General features: G+C 39.9%; 1 protein-coding gene across 4 annotated transcripts in view; it reads right to left on the bottom strand.

Moving 5' to 3' along the window:
* CSMD1 (CUB and Sushi multiple domains 1) overlaps positions 1-16,395 on the bottom strand; it is a 940,367-nt gene that overhangs the window by 202,974 nt on the left and 720,998 nt on the right. For all 4 annotated transcript variants that reach the window (XM_080998891.1, XM_080998892.1, XM_080998893.1 and 1 more), the window contains 4 exons: positions 16,058-16,252; positions 13,465-13,603; positions 7,914-8,101; positions 2,828-3,016 (listed from right to left, as the gene is read on the bottom strand). In XM_080998891.1, the coding sequence (XP_080855017.1) occupies positions 2,828-3,016; positions 7,914-8,101; positions 13,465-13,603; positions 16,058-16,252 (711 nt within the window). The remainder of the gene's footprint in view (positions 1-2,827; positions 3,017-7,913; positions 8,102-13,464; positions 13,604-16,057; positions 16,253-16,395) is intronic.

Here is a 16,395-nt window from a genome sequence, read left to right as displayed (position 1 = left end):
TTACATTTTAGAGAGGGTAGATTATGCAGAGCACTGATGAGGAAGGCTGTCAAACGTAGAGTCTAGCCAGAAAATGCTGTTCCGGTGGATGGGGTAGGGTGCAAGATTAACTGGGAGAAAGAACCTATGTTCAAATATATACCAAAAGGTATCAAACATAAAATTAGCATACACAGAGACAATAATATAGATCCCTATATTTTCGGATCCAATCACAAGGATAGTACAATATGTAGAAATGGGTGTCTTTAGAAATTTCTTTATTTTTCTTTGATCTAGGTTTGAGAGCTAAAAAAACTGCATTATTAAGCTGTTATACTGATTCTGTTCACACACACCCTAAAATTAATAATTCAGGGTGGGTTGTTCAGCAGATTTATCACATTTCTCTTCTTTTGTTTTTAAGGGAAAAAGAGATACACATTTCCCCCTGCAGACATACTAATTCTTTCAAAACCAAAACCCTGTGAAGATTAGAAGGCTGCTAGGACACTAAAATAATACTTTCCATGGAATTCAGATTGTTGTGATTTGCATGAGACATGAGTTGTATTGTGTATATGGGTAAATTACACAGTGTTTGCAAAATTAGATTGCGGTATGTGCCCCATAACTTGCTTTGGTGTGCCTTTAACTTGCCTTTTCCTGCATCTTTCCATTTTTAATACATTAAATATCTGACAATCAGCATTATATGTTGACATATCTTTTCAGCTTTTGATTGACACGACCCAACTTTCTCAAGTAAAGAAGCAATTGTAGTGTGAGAAAAATACACAATAAAATTCCACTTTTAGCATGCTGGGGGCTGTGAGGGGAATGGTTGGATTATGGCTGGCACGTCATTCTCAATTCGAACTCTGACCTTAAACTAGAAAAAGGTAGGGGTACTTTAATGGGGATTGATTTCAGAAAAGAATAGTGTACCCATACATATTTGCTCTCTTTCCCCCGTCTTACTCCCCTCCTCCCTCTTTAGCAAAATGCCCCAATTATGGGCAAGAAAGAGGGGCTCATCCCCCAGTTCTACAATTCATAACCAAATGTCACCACTGGGAAATGGAAGAATGGGGTTATAACTTCAGTACAGGCTCTGCCTCACATCTTTCTGACTCTGCGCTGAGGCTACTGAAACATGCTTCTGTCTGTAAATTCTTCATAACCAAAACAAAGCAGGCACTGCCACTCTCTCGCTATCTCTGTCTCTGCTTGTGTGTGTGTGTGTGTGTGTGTGTATAGGGAGGGAGGAAGAGAGGAGATTGCAATCACTGTAGGTTTTAACTAGAAGCATTTGAAAGAGCAGGGTGCTGAAATTAAAGAAACCGAACATTCTAAATTATACAAACTTAGAAGATCTCATAATAAATACAGCCGTGATTTTCAGAACAGCTATAAAGTATGTTAAACAATAAACCATAGCAATCCCATGAGCCATAAATAAAGCAGAAGAAAAATGCAATGTGTCAATAAAACTATCTCAAGAACTATGCCACAGTGTAGTTCAGCACTCTGAATAACATCAGCCCAAGCAGAAACTTTATGATTGAAATCTATATACATGAAGAAGCACCATGAAAACTGCAATTTTTAGATATTCTGCAAAGTAGAATCACTCTTAGTCCTATCTTATTCATAATAAAATGCTTCATAATACTTCAGGTGGAAGTATTTTACAATATTCAGACAATAAAGAAAAGCCCATTTTGGTCTGTAGTATGTGATGGTTCTCCTGATTCTGTAAGATAATTTTCAAGTTGGTTGGTTCTACAAGGTAGCTTTCAAGTTGGTTTTACTACTGTGTTCCGTAGGAATATGTGGTTCACTGACGAGAAGATCATTAATGACAGGTTCATCATTACATATCTTCTTCTGCAATATGTAAATGCAGTTATGTATTCTAGCGTGTGAATACCTTTTTTTGCTGTTGTGATTTGTAACCATATCAGTCTTTCCAGACTTTATTGGAGACCTCTCTAGGGAAATTCAAAGGTTTTTAGGAGTTATTCTAAGTCTGGAAATAAGATCGGCCCGGGGCTCACTCTGGTCACAGTTTCTCAAAATTTTGCATCACCTGCTCTCCACCCAAGTGATGTGTACAAACATTATTATTGTTATTATTTATTGAATTTATATAATGCCTATATGGAGGTAAAATATACACAAAGTGCTTACATATTAGTAAAAATTACTATTAAAACGCACCATATTAGGGGAAATTGCTTTGCAACAATGTGTCTTTGGGGAACAATTGCATAGGGGAAAAATGTGTGTACTAGGAGAAATATGCACTAAAATATGCACTGGTGAATTTTTATGAAAATTTTTTTTTACAAAGTAAAAACAGATGTGGAAATGTGAAGAACTCAATTTAAGATGGGAAAAATGAGAAACTGAAAGAAACTGAAAGCGACAGATCTGCCTATCCTTATCTCCAAGTCTTGGAAAGGACTTTCTTTAATAATATTCTAGCATAAAATGAACACTTCCCGTAGGTTTAGTGTTTCCCATCAGAGTGCTAGAATGGAGGAAGTTGGACCAGCAAAGCATTTCTCTCTTAGAGGTTTCATGTCCTATGCTGAGCTAGACACACTTAGCACAAAGGTATATTTTCTGCTTTGGAATGTGTCCCAGAAAACCATACATTCATGGGAGCAGAGGAGTAGATATGATAAAGCGAAGAGGAGTTTCAGGAAAGAGAGTAGTGAATAATGCAATTTCTTTCTGTGTGTCCCCCCCCCTTTCCCTACATGAAAAGATGAGATATTACATCTTTTTAAATATAATTTATTTTGCAGAGGTCCAAGAGCAACTATTGCATAGTACGTACCATCACAGCTAGGTAGTGCATGGTTCCACTGATGATTTCGTTCACACACAAGTGGTTCATCATCACTCAGAGTGTAACCTGGATCACAGCTAAAAGTGACTGTAGATCGGATGCTGAAGTTATTACCATGCCGATGGCCATTCACAGGAATACCTGGGTCAAGGCAGGAATCCGATTCCAGTGTAACACCTGGTCAGAGAAAGGGAAGGTGGACAAATATTAGAAGTTCACTGCAGAAGAGCAAATTATGTTGAGCTAAAACTAAAAAGAGAGAGAAAGCACTGAGTTTATAGAGGTTGGAAGCAACCCTTTAAAAAGAGAGAGAAATGTGAGCAAGATAATTTTGTTACAAGTTATTTAAATAATCTATGCTTCAAAAAGAAGGATACAAAAATGTAATACGAGCAAGTAAGGAGAGTAATTTGACAAGGATATTAAGTAACGACATTGGATAGATGTCGTGATCATTTACTTTCCATTGCCCCCCGCGTTGTCTTTCTATATATTTGTACTTTATCTTCTACACAGGGAATGCTAATAAGGACGGTTCTTCCATGGTGTACTCTGCATGCTGTAACCTCCCTTTCTTCCCAGTTGAGACCTCAGAGTACCATCAGGAGCTAAGCAGACTTTGACCTCTGGAGAAAGAGGTGTAATATTTCTGGAATCACTAATGAACGAGAATTGGGACAGGCAAATGTGACCTGTGTGTGGCTTGTCTCTTAGAAGCAGCTTTCCTCCAAATGCACAAAACTCCAGGGAAATCTCCAGTCAGGACCAACCTACATGACCTATTGTAGAGGATGACAGATGTTGTAGTCCAAAACACATGCAGGGAACTATGTTGGCTATACCTGATTTAAATATTCTCCCAGCCATTTGGGTATTAAACTTTTCTAAAAAGCACTGGAATGCCTCTGAACATTGCATGGTGCCAACTGTGTGCATCTGAAGTTATGGTTTAGTACTTGGATTAGAGTACCACTGCTGTCACTGAAATAGTTCTCTTTCCTGGTTATGGAGTTATTTTTCCCTCCAGGTAAAATAACTTTTAGCCCCTTCAAATAGCTGTAACTTAGTTTCCATTCCTCAAAAAGTGCTGATGCCTCTCTAAGTGCCAATCTCTGTAAAGCCACATGGTAGTTTATTTAAAGCTTAGTATTACTGAAAAGCATAGATAGCAATCTTTGAAATGATACCCTGCCTAAGCTTTCGTTCTGAAGAGTTGTGTCAATAGTGGCACAATGTTTTCAGCTTTTCATGGTGCAGTGGGTGGCTATTTTGAATCTCAGATGTTTAGCAGTGATAACTGATTCTCATCACAACTGGATCAAGCTTTTGAGTGCTGGATAGGAAAAAGTTATTCAAATATGCCTATGTCAGCAGTACAAAAGAGGAAGCAGTGCAGCTTCTCCAGAAGAAACCTGTTGTGGACTTGAAATATCTGAATAATTACTGGACAGTCACTAGCAAACCGTTCCTTGGCAAATGGCTTAAGTGGGAGGTTGCTCTAAAACGTCAGACACAGTTGGGTGAGGCCTGAGTTCCCAGTTCCATTTTAATCAGTTTTCAGGTGTGGATTTGGCACTGAAACTGCTTAAGTTGTCCCCGTAAACAACATATTTCAGGATAGAGAGATGGTGTGTAAGCCCCTTGATTTTCCTGGACATCTTGGCGGTTTTTTATACCATCCATTATAGTATCCTACTGAACTGGTGGTTCATTTCCTACTTGGACAGTCAGTTTCAGAAGATGGTGCTGGAAGACTTTTATTTGACTCTAGCAGCTATGTGATAGAGTCCCACATCTTTTTTTGTTGTTCCCCTCTTGTATTTAAACATCTGCATGAGACTGGTGAATGAGGTCATACGGAGGTCTGAGGTGAGGTGTCATGATTATGCTGACAGCGCCTGCTTTTATCTTCTTTTCATAAAAGTAATGCAGGAATTGCACTAAACCACACAACTACTGCATTACGTGAATTTATAGTAATGGGCTCAAAGAGAGCCAATAAACTGGAGCCCAGTCCAGACAAAACAGAGATCCCATTGGTGGATGAAGGGTGGTTTATGTACCAGGCTTCATGGGTTTCAAAGCTTGTATTCAAATGTGCCTCCCTATACACTATGATGTTCAATGGAGGAGGCCCATGTCATCTGAGGTTGAGTGACTACAGGGGAAAATGCTTGCTCGGTGGTGGCACCTCAACTATGGAATGCATTACAGGCGGTGGCAGGGGATGGGGGTCTCCTGCTAAAGTATCAAGTAATATTTTGCACCATTTATAAATGTGCTATCATTGCAGTATTTCCAGCACAAAGTCAAGACACACCTCTCCACCAAGACTTTCAGATGAGTGGATATTTTCCTTCCTCTTCTACTGTTGGACTCCTATTTTGCTGCTCTTACAATTTTGTTTAGTTTTGCAGTTTAATTTACTGTTTTTAATGAACTGAATTTTGCTTTAAATTGTGGTTTTAATGTAACCTGCCCTGGGACCATTTGGTGGAGGTTGGGCTATAATAAATAAATAACCATACGCACATTGCTATCACGTTGCCCTGGTGTCTGTTTTCAATTCTGCTGACTGCTTTTATGCTGCTCTTTTTGTATTGTAATGTCTTAATATTGCTGTAATGCTTTGGTTTACGGTGATTTTAACTTTTTTTCTAAGCAACCATGGGAACTGTTGGAAGGCTATGATATAAACTACTTAAATAAATAAAAAATACACATAGATACTAAAGCCAGTTCACTTTGCACAATATAGAAATACATTTTCATACATAATTTCTCAAAGTATCCTCCTCCCACCTCTTTCTAAACATACGGTAACCTTTGAAATTTCACTGCAAATGTAACAAGTTAGCGACGATTGAAAATAATTAGCAATGATTCATTTGCAGTAGTGAAGTAAAAGAATGTGCATCTTAAAAACTGCAGGGCGCCTCTCACTGAATAACTGCAGCCTTTCTCAAGACAAATGCAATAAAGAATAAGAGTTTAATGTTGAGAAAGACAGCATGGCACCAATGCAAGGGCACTATGTCTTCATTTCAGCACAATCTCCACTTCCATTGCCAGTATTCTGTACATCTGAGACACAACCCATTCCCTGTTACATAAAATCCACTCCATGTTTCTCCCTTCACCTCCCTTCTAGTCTGTCTCCAGCAGGAAAAAGGTAATGTTCTTATTGGCTAAAATTGGGAAGGCAGCCAACCTATTTCTGATTTACCTATTTTTAAATAGAATTTTAAATAGAAAATGGTTTTTTTCCCTTTGTCTAAGATAACCTGACATGAGCCAAGGGAAACCACCCTCATTTGCAACCAATAAATTTGAGGGGTTCTTCCTTGAAGCATGTTTCTGTGGGCAAGGTGGTTGTGAAGACCACCTGCATCACTGCACTCCATAGAGCCCTGTAGGAGCACTGTTTGATACTTCTCTAGAGAGGCAAATATTGTAGTATTTGCTATGGCAGCAAAAGTGGAAACCTTCTACAGCTAGCTGGCAGGCCACTGGAGGGTGGCACATATTGGTGCTGATAATGGCAGTGGCAGGCCGGCCTATGAGTGCTGCATGGAGAGCATGATGCGCCACTCCTCTCAAGCCACCGGCTACCCCACGCAGCTCATTGTGGCTCATGGCAGAGCTGAGTGTGATTCTCTTCCAGAACTGTAGAGAAACAGCATTCTGTAAACTCCACTTTTCAATCCTAAATTTTCATTTTGTTAGCACGCTTGTTATAAATGGGAAAAGATGAATGCTCTAGTCATTTAAGCACTAACAATGAAACTACTATCTACTTGTTAATAATGCATAAGGATACAATTGCTGCAATACATCCATATTGGAATGAATATTGGAAATTACCGTGCATGACTCTAGCACTACTTATGACAACAGAAATATGAAATACTCTACTAGACTAGTTCTATATTATTATGATCACAATCAATATATTTTCCCCTAAAGAATTATAGAGTATGAGAAACCTCTTATATGCTTTGGGAATAAATTCACACTTGAAACCTTCACCACTGTGGGATTTTATTTTACTTGCATTTTCATCTTTCAAAAATTGTAAGCAGATTCTGACATCATAACCATAGAACAACTTCATGAAAGTCTGCTTCCTGGTTCATGGAAACTACCATGATGTTCAACTCTGGTAATCTTACTTTGTTTCTAAATCAGAATCAAAGTCCCAGTTTAAACTGTGGCTTCTGATTTTGCTTTGGAGGCAAGTTATAGGTTGGTGTAACAATAATTTGTCCCAATTCAGATATCAACAATTACTGTGAACCAGGAAGCAAAGCAAGCAATCTGTGCCCTCTTAACCATTTAATGACTGCAAAACTTATTGCAGGCATCTAGTTAGTTATACCAAATCAGAGAACAGAGGCATGCATCATAATTCAAGCAGAACTCTTGGAAATGAGACTTATTCCACTCTGCACACAAATAAAGAATGCCATGTTCCACTGTGAGGCGCTCCCATGCTCACAGTGAAATTCTGGATTGGGGTAAATGTTTTGATTTATTTTTTAATACACACCTGCAGCAATGTATGATAATAGTTTTTTAAAATCGTTTTTTATGTTGAAAAGTGCAATTCCAGACATGTCTACTCAAAGGTATGTCCCATTGAGTTCAATAGAGCTTACTCTCAGACAATAGTATAGGATTGCACACTCAATGTATAATAAGTGGTGCATACCTGATTCCATAAGTACAAGGATTTCCTCTTGTGCCATGGAACCTCTCCTCTCCTCTTCTTGTGCATACCCCATGTTCTCCCCAGATCTACTCCAGAGGGTTGGGGCAACCCCCAGAACAAATTTAGGGGTCATGTGGGGGAAGGGGAGAGGGGAGAGGGGAGAAGTTACACGACACAAGCAGAAACCCTAACACAGATTAAATTAGTCTGATACCACCCATTTCACTCTTAACCATTCCTATGTTACAGCCATTTACATTTTTTGCTGATTTATCAGGCACCCTGCCAATACACTTCTCACTCCCCACAAAACCCACATTCGGTTATTACACTCATTTTAACTGAGAAAAATATCAGACTTACTTTCATAGTGAATCAAGAAACCAACACTTGAACGGCTGTTATCTGTAGTGAATAGGAGATACATGAAATTCCCAGTGCTAATAAGGAACTGTGGTGCTTGTGTGCCATGGTATTCCCCAATTAATGGAGAAGAACTCGTCGGCCCATCTCTGACTTCCAGTGTATCGTAATTTACTTCTGTCTGGAACCTGTAAAAACAGAATGACAAATTGCAACACATATGACTTCAAAGCTGACATTTCTAAAACAACAACAATCTCATTAGATTGCTTGGGCTTGTTGGTGGAATCCCATGAAACATTTATGCTGCAAAGGTTTCTGCTCTCCGAAGGTTATTGCTTACTTCTGGGTAAAAAGAACATAATCCACAGTAGGTAGCAAAATAAATTGAAGTAGGATGTGGTGGGGGCGCTTGCAGGAAAGAAGCAGTGGAGGATCTCTCAGAAGAGGATGGAGTGTTCCTGCCTGTCATAGTAGTCAAATACTAGGGTAGATGGGGCAATGGTCTGGTTATATTTGTGGATACTCCATGTGCACAATATTTTACATGCAGGAGAGGGATCTTAGCTCAGTGGTAGTGTCAGAAGGGAGTGTGGATGCTTGCGAAGATAACAGCCCGGACTCCAGCCTCTCTTTTCAGGATTTATTGAGTGCAAACTTATGTACAGTGCAGAAGTTTCAAAACCATGTCTGCCTCAATCGCTAGCAGAATCCAGAAGTGCCTTCTTCCTATTTCCCCTCCAGCAAAGAAAACCCGGAAGCCCCCCTCTCCGTCTTTTTTCATTACGTGGAAAACTAAGTGACGAAAACTGCTCATTCCCTCCCCTGGTAGCAGTTTTTTGGCTCCGCTCTCTCTTGTCTTCCTTGTCTCCTGAAAACTGCCCCTCCCCAGACTCTGACGAAGTGCAGCTGCTCAACAGAGGAGGAGGCTCTCTGTACGTTCCTGTCTCTCCCCTCCCCTGAAAACAGATCCCTGACAGGTAGGCCTCATGATCTGCATGCACTAGGCCTCCAGCAGCTCCAACCAAGAAATTCCAGGTTACAGAAGGCCTTAGAGATCTACTATCCAGAGCTGACAACACTACTCAGTGTAATATTAGAGCAGTCCAGGGAGGACAGAGGCCCTCATGGAAGAGCTGTGGTGGTTCAGTGGTAAGAGCATATGCTCTCCATGCAAAAGATACCAGTTTCAATCCCCATCATCTCCAGGTAAAGCTGGAAGAGATCCCATTCTGAAATCCTGGAGAGCAGCTGTCAGTCAGTGTAGATAATACTGAACAAGATGGACTAATGCTCTGACTCTGTATATGGGAGCTTCTTATGTGTTGCCGCAATTCTCACACCAATGACATATTATCAGAAGGTGCACTGAAGTCCTTTCTTACCTAACTTTTCATTCACTTCATTGGTTCTTGAATTAGCTGGTGGTGTTGAGCCATTAACTCTTACATATGGAAAATCATTATCACTATGACACACAAAGCAAGGAATAAGAGCGGGGTTATTTAAAGAGGTCAGTGGAAATGGTGGCCCTAGAAGAACCATGGTCCTCTACTCCGTTCCAGTCTAGTTCCCTGTCTCCTGGGAAATAGTGTTTTCCAGTTTAATAACTTTAGATTCACAAAGCCTGACTGAGCATGAAATCATCCTCCAAGGGTCATTTCTGCATCAAATCCACTCAGTTCCCCAGTGGTATATACGGCTTGGCTTCAGTTTTGACTGATGTGCAACACAATCTAATTGCGCCTAAATATTTGTAGATACATTTGACAGCCACTTGAACTAGAAAAATATGAACCTTTTACTGCAGTTTTTGTGTCAAGCCTTTTTTCCTCCTCCTGTTTGCGAAGGCATCACCAAAGGCATTCATGTAGAAACAAAACACTCTCATTGTGTAGCACTGCTAACCTTTCAAACCAGATATGACACATAGTAGAGCTCTATAACGGTAATAAGTTTGGTCTCAAAGGACGAAGGAAAGCTGCAGGAGACCTGTGTTCATATCTAATGTGGAACAGAACTGGGGAAGGGCCGTAACTCAGTGGCAGAGGATCTGATTTGCATGCAGAAGGTCAAAGGTTCATTCCCCGCATTTCCAACTGGGGCTAGGAATGTACTCAGAACAGACACTCTCAGTCAGTAAAGACAATACTGAGATAGATGGACCAATGGCTTCAGTCAGTCTGAGGCAGTTACCTATGTTTACTTCGGATAGCAAACACTTTGCAGAAGTCCTGACAAAAATAAGCATGCTTACTTGGATCAAGGGAGCATGATAATGGTGTCGTTTTTTACTACAGATGACTGAAAACAGGAGTTTATGCAAGAAATATTTGTGAAAACAATATATACAACACCCTTGTACATTATATAACAATTACCAGGCACACATAAATATGAACCTAAACCCACAAATCCCATAAACTGATAAATTGGGGAGTGAAGGAAATACATAATCTTTTAAGGCTTTTTCCAGAAATAATGTACATTGTATTACGTCCATATATTAATATACAACTGAAGCACACAAACACATGAAACCTAGTAAGTTTCACAGAAAACAAAATACAAATATAATCAGTCTTTGAGGCAAAACTGTACTAGATAACATAATTAGAAATGTAACCAATCATATAGAGGATGAGTCTTTTAAAAGAGGCCCCATGGAACATGTGTACTCTGTATCCACGGGGCCTATTTTAAAGGACTCACCATATATATATATTGGATGAAAAACTATGTTCATTTATTTGACTGTAAGTCGTCACACAGTACATAGAATTAGGCTGCATAACTGAAATCCTGAACAGAGACTGATTAAGACTGCAAATCTAAACACACTTCCACTGGATACAATGAGACTTATTACTGAATAAATATGAAAACCATTGTGCTATAATCCTATTGATTAGATGGTATTTGATGCTAAAATGATCATTCCATCAGGGCAACAGCACCCCTTCCCCCGCTCCTCCCAACCTTGTGAACTATTCACAGGTGAAGAACTAATGTATATCCAACCTCCATGATTACATTCAGGATGCTGGAACTCATCCCATCAAAAGTTATGCTCTGCAAATATTCTCTAACTCCTCCATTCTTCCAGAGGCACTCTTTAACAAATTCATTTACATATATTCAACTCCAGATGTGTAAACTATCTTGATTTTTCAATGAAAGAACATCATGGTGTCCAACCTCAAGTGGACACTTCTTGATTATTTAAAATAATTTGGGTTTGTAAGATATATTTGATTTGGCAACATCAAAACCACAGCAGTGGGTTAGAGTACCACTGGTTTCAGTACAGCCAGATATTTGTAAATTGTTCACCCACATCACATAATTCCCTTTTACCACCGGAAATCAATTACCCAAGGCATCTCTTTCACCACCTTTGTGAAGAATGAAGGCTTATTACAACTGTGTTCTTAAGACTAAGGTGGTTGTTAAAAGCATTCAAAATATATAATTACCCAGCAAAATGAAATTGATCCAGGTTATTCTGTTAGTTATACAGAACTCTGTGTGGTGGATAGTTACACAGAACTAATGTTGGATTAGAGCAAGGTTTATCTAAACCAACATTCATAATTAAACAGCAGCTAGTCGGATGCTACTCAGCAGGAAATTCCCTGAAGTGTGTTCCCTGCATCTGATATTTAGGAATACACAGCTCCCCTATATGATAGCTTCTTTTAGCAATTATAGAGAATTACTGTCCACATTAATGCAAGGCTGAAGTTGGTGTCACAGAAATCTCTGTTGCTTTCAGTGCCAGAATAGAAATGTAGCCCCTGAGGCTATCATTGTATCCCAATGTTTTCTCAAAGATAACTCTCAAGGGTTAGACAAAAATAATAAAGCTTTTCGGGGAGGTGCTATGTTTATAAGCAAGGTGACCAAAATAAGTTCCCCTTCTTTTTTGAAAGAGAGGGGAAAAGCTTTGCCATCACGTTTCTTTTCTTTACCAAAAATGAATCCCTGCAAATGATTCTACACCATTCTGTTTGAATGGAGAAGGGATGCTACAGGGCTGTCCCATGACCCCCGCCACACAAAACAGATGAAATGTATTATTCATGTAGTTATCAAAAACAATATTTTTTTAAGAGGGGAAATCAAAACGCTAATGCCCATAACTAAATGCTGAATAGTTACAGAAGCATCTACATAATGACTGTAGATACCATATAGACTGCTGCTAAGTTCAGGCATTAACTCAAACCCAGACTGTTCATCAATCCTCTTATATCTCTAGAAACAATAAATTCACCACTCTAAGACAAAAACTCAGCCACCCTTGCAGTTACGCCCAGATTAATGTCAGATAGAGTCTGATATTTTCATTGTGCCGTGATGTTAGACCACTGAAAAACGGGGATAGCACGTTTGTGTAGCTGGTTGGACAGTAGCAAAGAGTATGTTCTACACTGTCCGGCACATTCAAAAAACACCCACAATGTCTATCATTTCTGGGAATTTTTAAAAACAAAAGCTGAGGGGGGAAAGTTCAATTAGGCTAACATAAAAGCCCTGCGTTTCAACTGGAATTATTAATTTTGAGATATAAGTGACCCTGTTAACTGTTTTATTTAAACCATAGAACTTGGGGGAGCAAATTATATGTACAGCTTACTCGACATTTTGTTTTTCAATGTCCCTTAATCTGGTCTGAATATTGCGATAAATATATTGCTCACCTGAATTATACAAGAGTAATAATAATATTAATATTATTATTATTATTATTATTAATAATAATAATAATAATAATAATAATAATAATAATAATGTTACTATTTATACCCCACCCATCTGGCTGGGTTTCCCCAGCCACTCTGGGCAGCTTACAGCACTTTTTTTTTGTAAAACATTTTTTTGTAAAACAAATTTTCCCGATACAGGGTTGCCGTCTGATTTTCTACAGGCAGATGTTGGCTACCCCTGGTTTACAAGAAAGTGCAGCGACAACGCCTTGAAAGAGGGATGGGGAAGCTGTGGCCGTCTAGATGTTTATGAGGTATTTTTATACCACCTTTCTATGACTACACACAAGGCAGTTTAGAATTTTCAATTAATTACATATAATCTGATAGACCTAAAAAGGGGGAAAGGGATAGAAAGGGAAGTGAGAAAGATAAGGCAAGGTCAGGAATGGTACCAATCATTACGTAATGTTAGACAACTGTTAAGGCGACCAAACTGAGTGGCCACTGAAGGAGAGCGTGGAACCAAACTGCAGTCAGCCCAACCAGGCCTTACGATTTCATTTCTGCTGCAGCCAGATGGAGTGGCTGCTAATTCTGGGAGTGCAGGAATCACATGGTAATCGGTCCCAGGCCTTGTCTCATCTTTCTTTTGGATGCAACATGGTGGAATGGGTAGTAAGAGACAGCTGGGCAAGGTTGTTGGACTCTAATTCCCATCAGCCCCAGCCAGCCTAGCCAATGGTCAGGCATGATGTGTGTTGTAATTCAACAGCATCTACACTGTTACCATTTCAAACAATTGCAACATTCAGCTGCGGATCTGTTTTTCAGATACTCACTTATCAAATGTGATCTTTATAGAGTGCCCTTGCTTTGCCTCGATTACCCATTCACAGTTTAACGAGTCTTTGTAGTAACCTGGCCATCCTGGTGGCAAGATAACGCCACTAGATGCTGTCAGGTGGCCACCGCAAGGTGCTGGAAGAGAAACAGAAAGATACAATCAAATTGGTAATCCCAACTGAGAAATGCTATAAATCACATTGCATCAAATTGCTCAACTGCAACTTCCAGCATGCCTTATCACAACCAGAAAGTGCAGAATATCCCTCAGTGTTGAACACACAAGGCACTCTTAAGTGTTAATTCTGACGCTCTGTACTTTCACTTAACCACTCCATATTCCTGCTTGTGGTTGCACCGATTCACTTGCTCCATATATTGGCTAAGCTGCCTGGTGCTATAAATTTGTTGTGCCCTGGCAAGCCCTGTCTCTCCCCCGCCCTCTCTGTACCATAAAGGGTAAAGGTAAAGGTACGCCTGCCCATACGGGCCAGTCTTGACAGACTCTAGGGTTGTGCGCTCATCTCACTCTAGAGGCCGGGAGCCGGCGCCGTCCGAAGACACTTCCGGGTCACGTGGCCAGCGTGACGAAGCTGCTCTGGTGAGCCAGCACCAGCGCAGCACATGGAAACGCCGTTTACCTTCCCGCTATAAAGCGGTACCTATTTATCTACTTGCACTTTTAAGGGTGCTTTCGAACTGCTAGGTGGGCAGGAGCTGGGACTGAACAACAGGAGCTCACCCCGCCGCGGGGATTTGAACCGCCGACCATGTGATCGGCAAGTCCTAGGTGCTGAGGTTTTACCCACAGCGCCACCCGCGTCCCTTCTCTGTACCATAATGAAGGCAAAATGTTGTTCTATTATTGCACATCTAGTATAAATGGCAGCTGTTGGCCTAGCAGCACCAATACAATATTGGCTGGGATACCAGCACAGAGTCTTAAAACAATTAGGTCATAAGCACACCTTATATTTAAAGCACATGGCTTCCCCCAAAGAATCCTGGGAAGTATAGTTTACTCCTCAAAGAGCTTCTATTCCCAGCAGCCTTAACAAACTACAGGTTCACAGGATTCTTTGAGGTAGCCATGTGAGGTAGCCAAGCGGATGTGACCTTAGTTGTCTGCATAGCAGCTGAGTGTGTGCAAGTGTGGTATAATGAATGTTAGACTTATACCAGGAATATTTATGCTCAAATCCCTACTCAGGCATGAAATCTACTGGGCGACCTTAAGCCAATCAATCTTCCAGCCTAACCTGAAAATTTTGGTTTTGTGGAAAGGAGGGATAAAAATTTAACATATAACAAAGAAATTATGAAATCATACAATGAAATTTATATAATCCAGCACAAAATGCATTTTATGTAAATCCTGTGGCTTCTAAACCAGTCTTCTTGAGTGATCATTTTTTAACAGGCTGGGTGGCATTGCTATTTCTCTCACTGAAGTAGGCCATTGCTTCATAAATATTCCTATTTCATGTTAAATGCACTGCATGTAAGCTCGTAGGCAGATACACCAGCTGGTGTAAGTAAAAGAGCACCCAAATCCTATTACAGTTCACACTAGATGAAATCTGTTAAAGTTAGATTTATTAACACGGAGAATATTCAAAAGCAGATGTTAGGCCACTCAATCTATTTGTTAATTGCCACCCATATTCAGCATGCCAACTAGCAGAAGAGGAGAGGTTGTATAGTTGGGAGGCGAAAGGCAAAATTTCCCAGTGTTGCTTTTGATTTCATGACTTAAATCAGCCAAATAATCACAGAATCCTCTGGACATGAACCTACATCTTAGCTGCATGTCAAGGTTAGCCAATGTTGAGCCCTTCAGATGTTGTTGGACGCCAAGTCCCACCATTCCTGACAACTGCGCATGCTGGCTGGGACTGGTGCATGTCCAACATCTGGAGGGCACCATTTTTGTTGTCCCTGCTGTATATCAAGTCATTTATTAAAATAGCGATCCTATGCATGCTTACTCAGAACTGTATTCAACAAGACAAGCATTATTATGATTGCACCCTAACCCACTTTTATCTCTAGATACAATTTGTGAGAGTCTATAGAAAACTAAAGCATTGCTGCCTTTAACGTTTGTGTATGCATGCGCACACACATCAACAGTAATTAATATTCTCTAACTCCACATATTGTCATTGATGCTCCTATGGATGACAAAGGAGGGCTGTGGTTCTTCTTGTGGGAAGTCAATGTTGTGCTCAGTTTTTTCCAAGCACAATGGCCCAAACATTTCTATGCCAAGCAGATAAGTCTAGATATTCCAGGGATTTCCATCAGCTACTGATCACCATGCAGCAAACAACAAATAACATACCAATTGCTTACATTTAATATTATGGTTTTCTTGCTCAAATACTAAGATCTGAAACAATTCTAGAGTTAAGATATTGTGTCCCCCTCTTGCTGGATGCCTGTCATTTCTCTCTCTCTTTCTCTGAGTTTTATACTGAGTCTTTGATTTTTTATTTTATTGCTGTCTTTATTGCCTTAATATAAACAGTATACATAATATCTAAAGAAAATCAGTATGTGCATTCTAGAGCACGGTCAAATCCTTACCTTCACATCTCGGAACAGTTGAACTCCACACAACATTTCCATCCTGCATAACACAAGTTATGGTCTCTGAGCCCTGGGTTTTCACAAAGCCATCGTCGCAATGAAAAGAAACAGAACTTCCTAGAAGGAATCTGTCTCCAAAGCGCTTTCCATTTATGGGGATTCCTGGATCATGACACTCATTCTGACCAAATGCTGAGCACCAAAGGAAAGAAAAAGTGAAGCCAATTAATTAATTGGTTGTAAGTATATTTGGATGCATGATTCAAAACAAGACAACTAGTCTCCTTAACTGACCTATCTTTGGGCTTACATGATTCTTTAGTGATTATCTGACT

This window comes from Podarcis pityusensis (assembly GCF_964106645.2).
Source record: "Podarcis pityusensis genome assembly, chromosome: 3".
Taxonomy (NCBI): Eukaryota; Metazoa; Chordata; class Lepidosauria; order Squamata; family Lacertidae; genus Podarcis; species Podarcis pityusensis.
The sequence above is the reverse complement of the archived record's forward strand: the minus strand, read 5'-3'. Positions and strand labels throughout refer to the sequence as shown.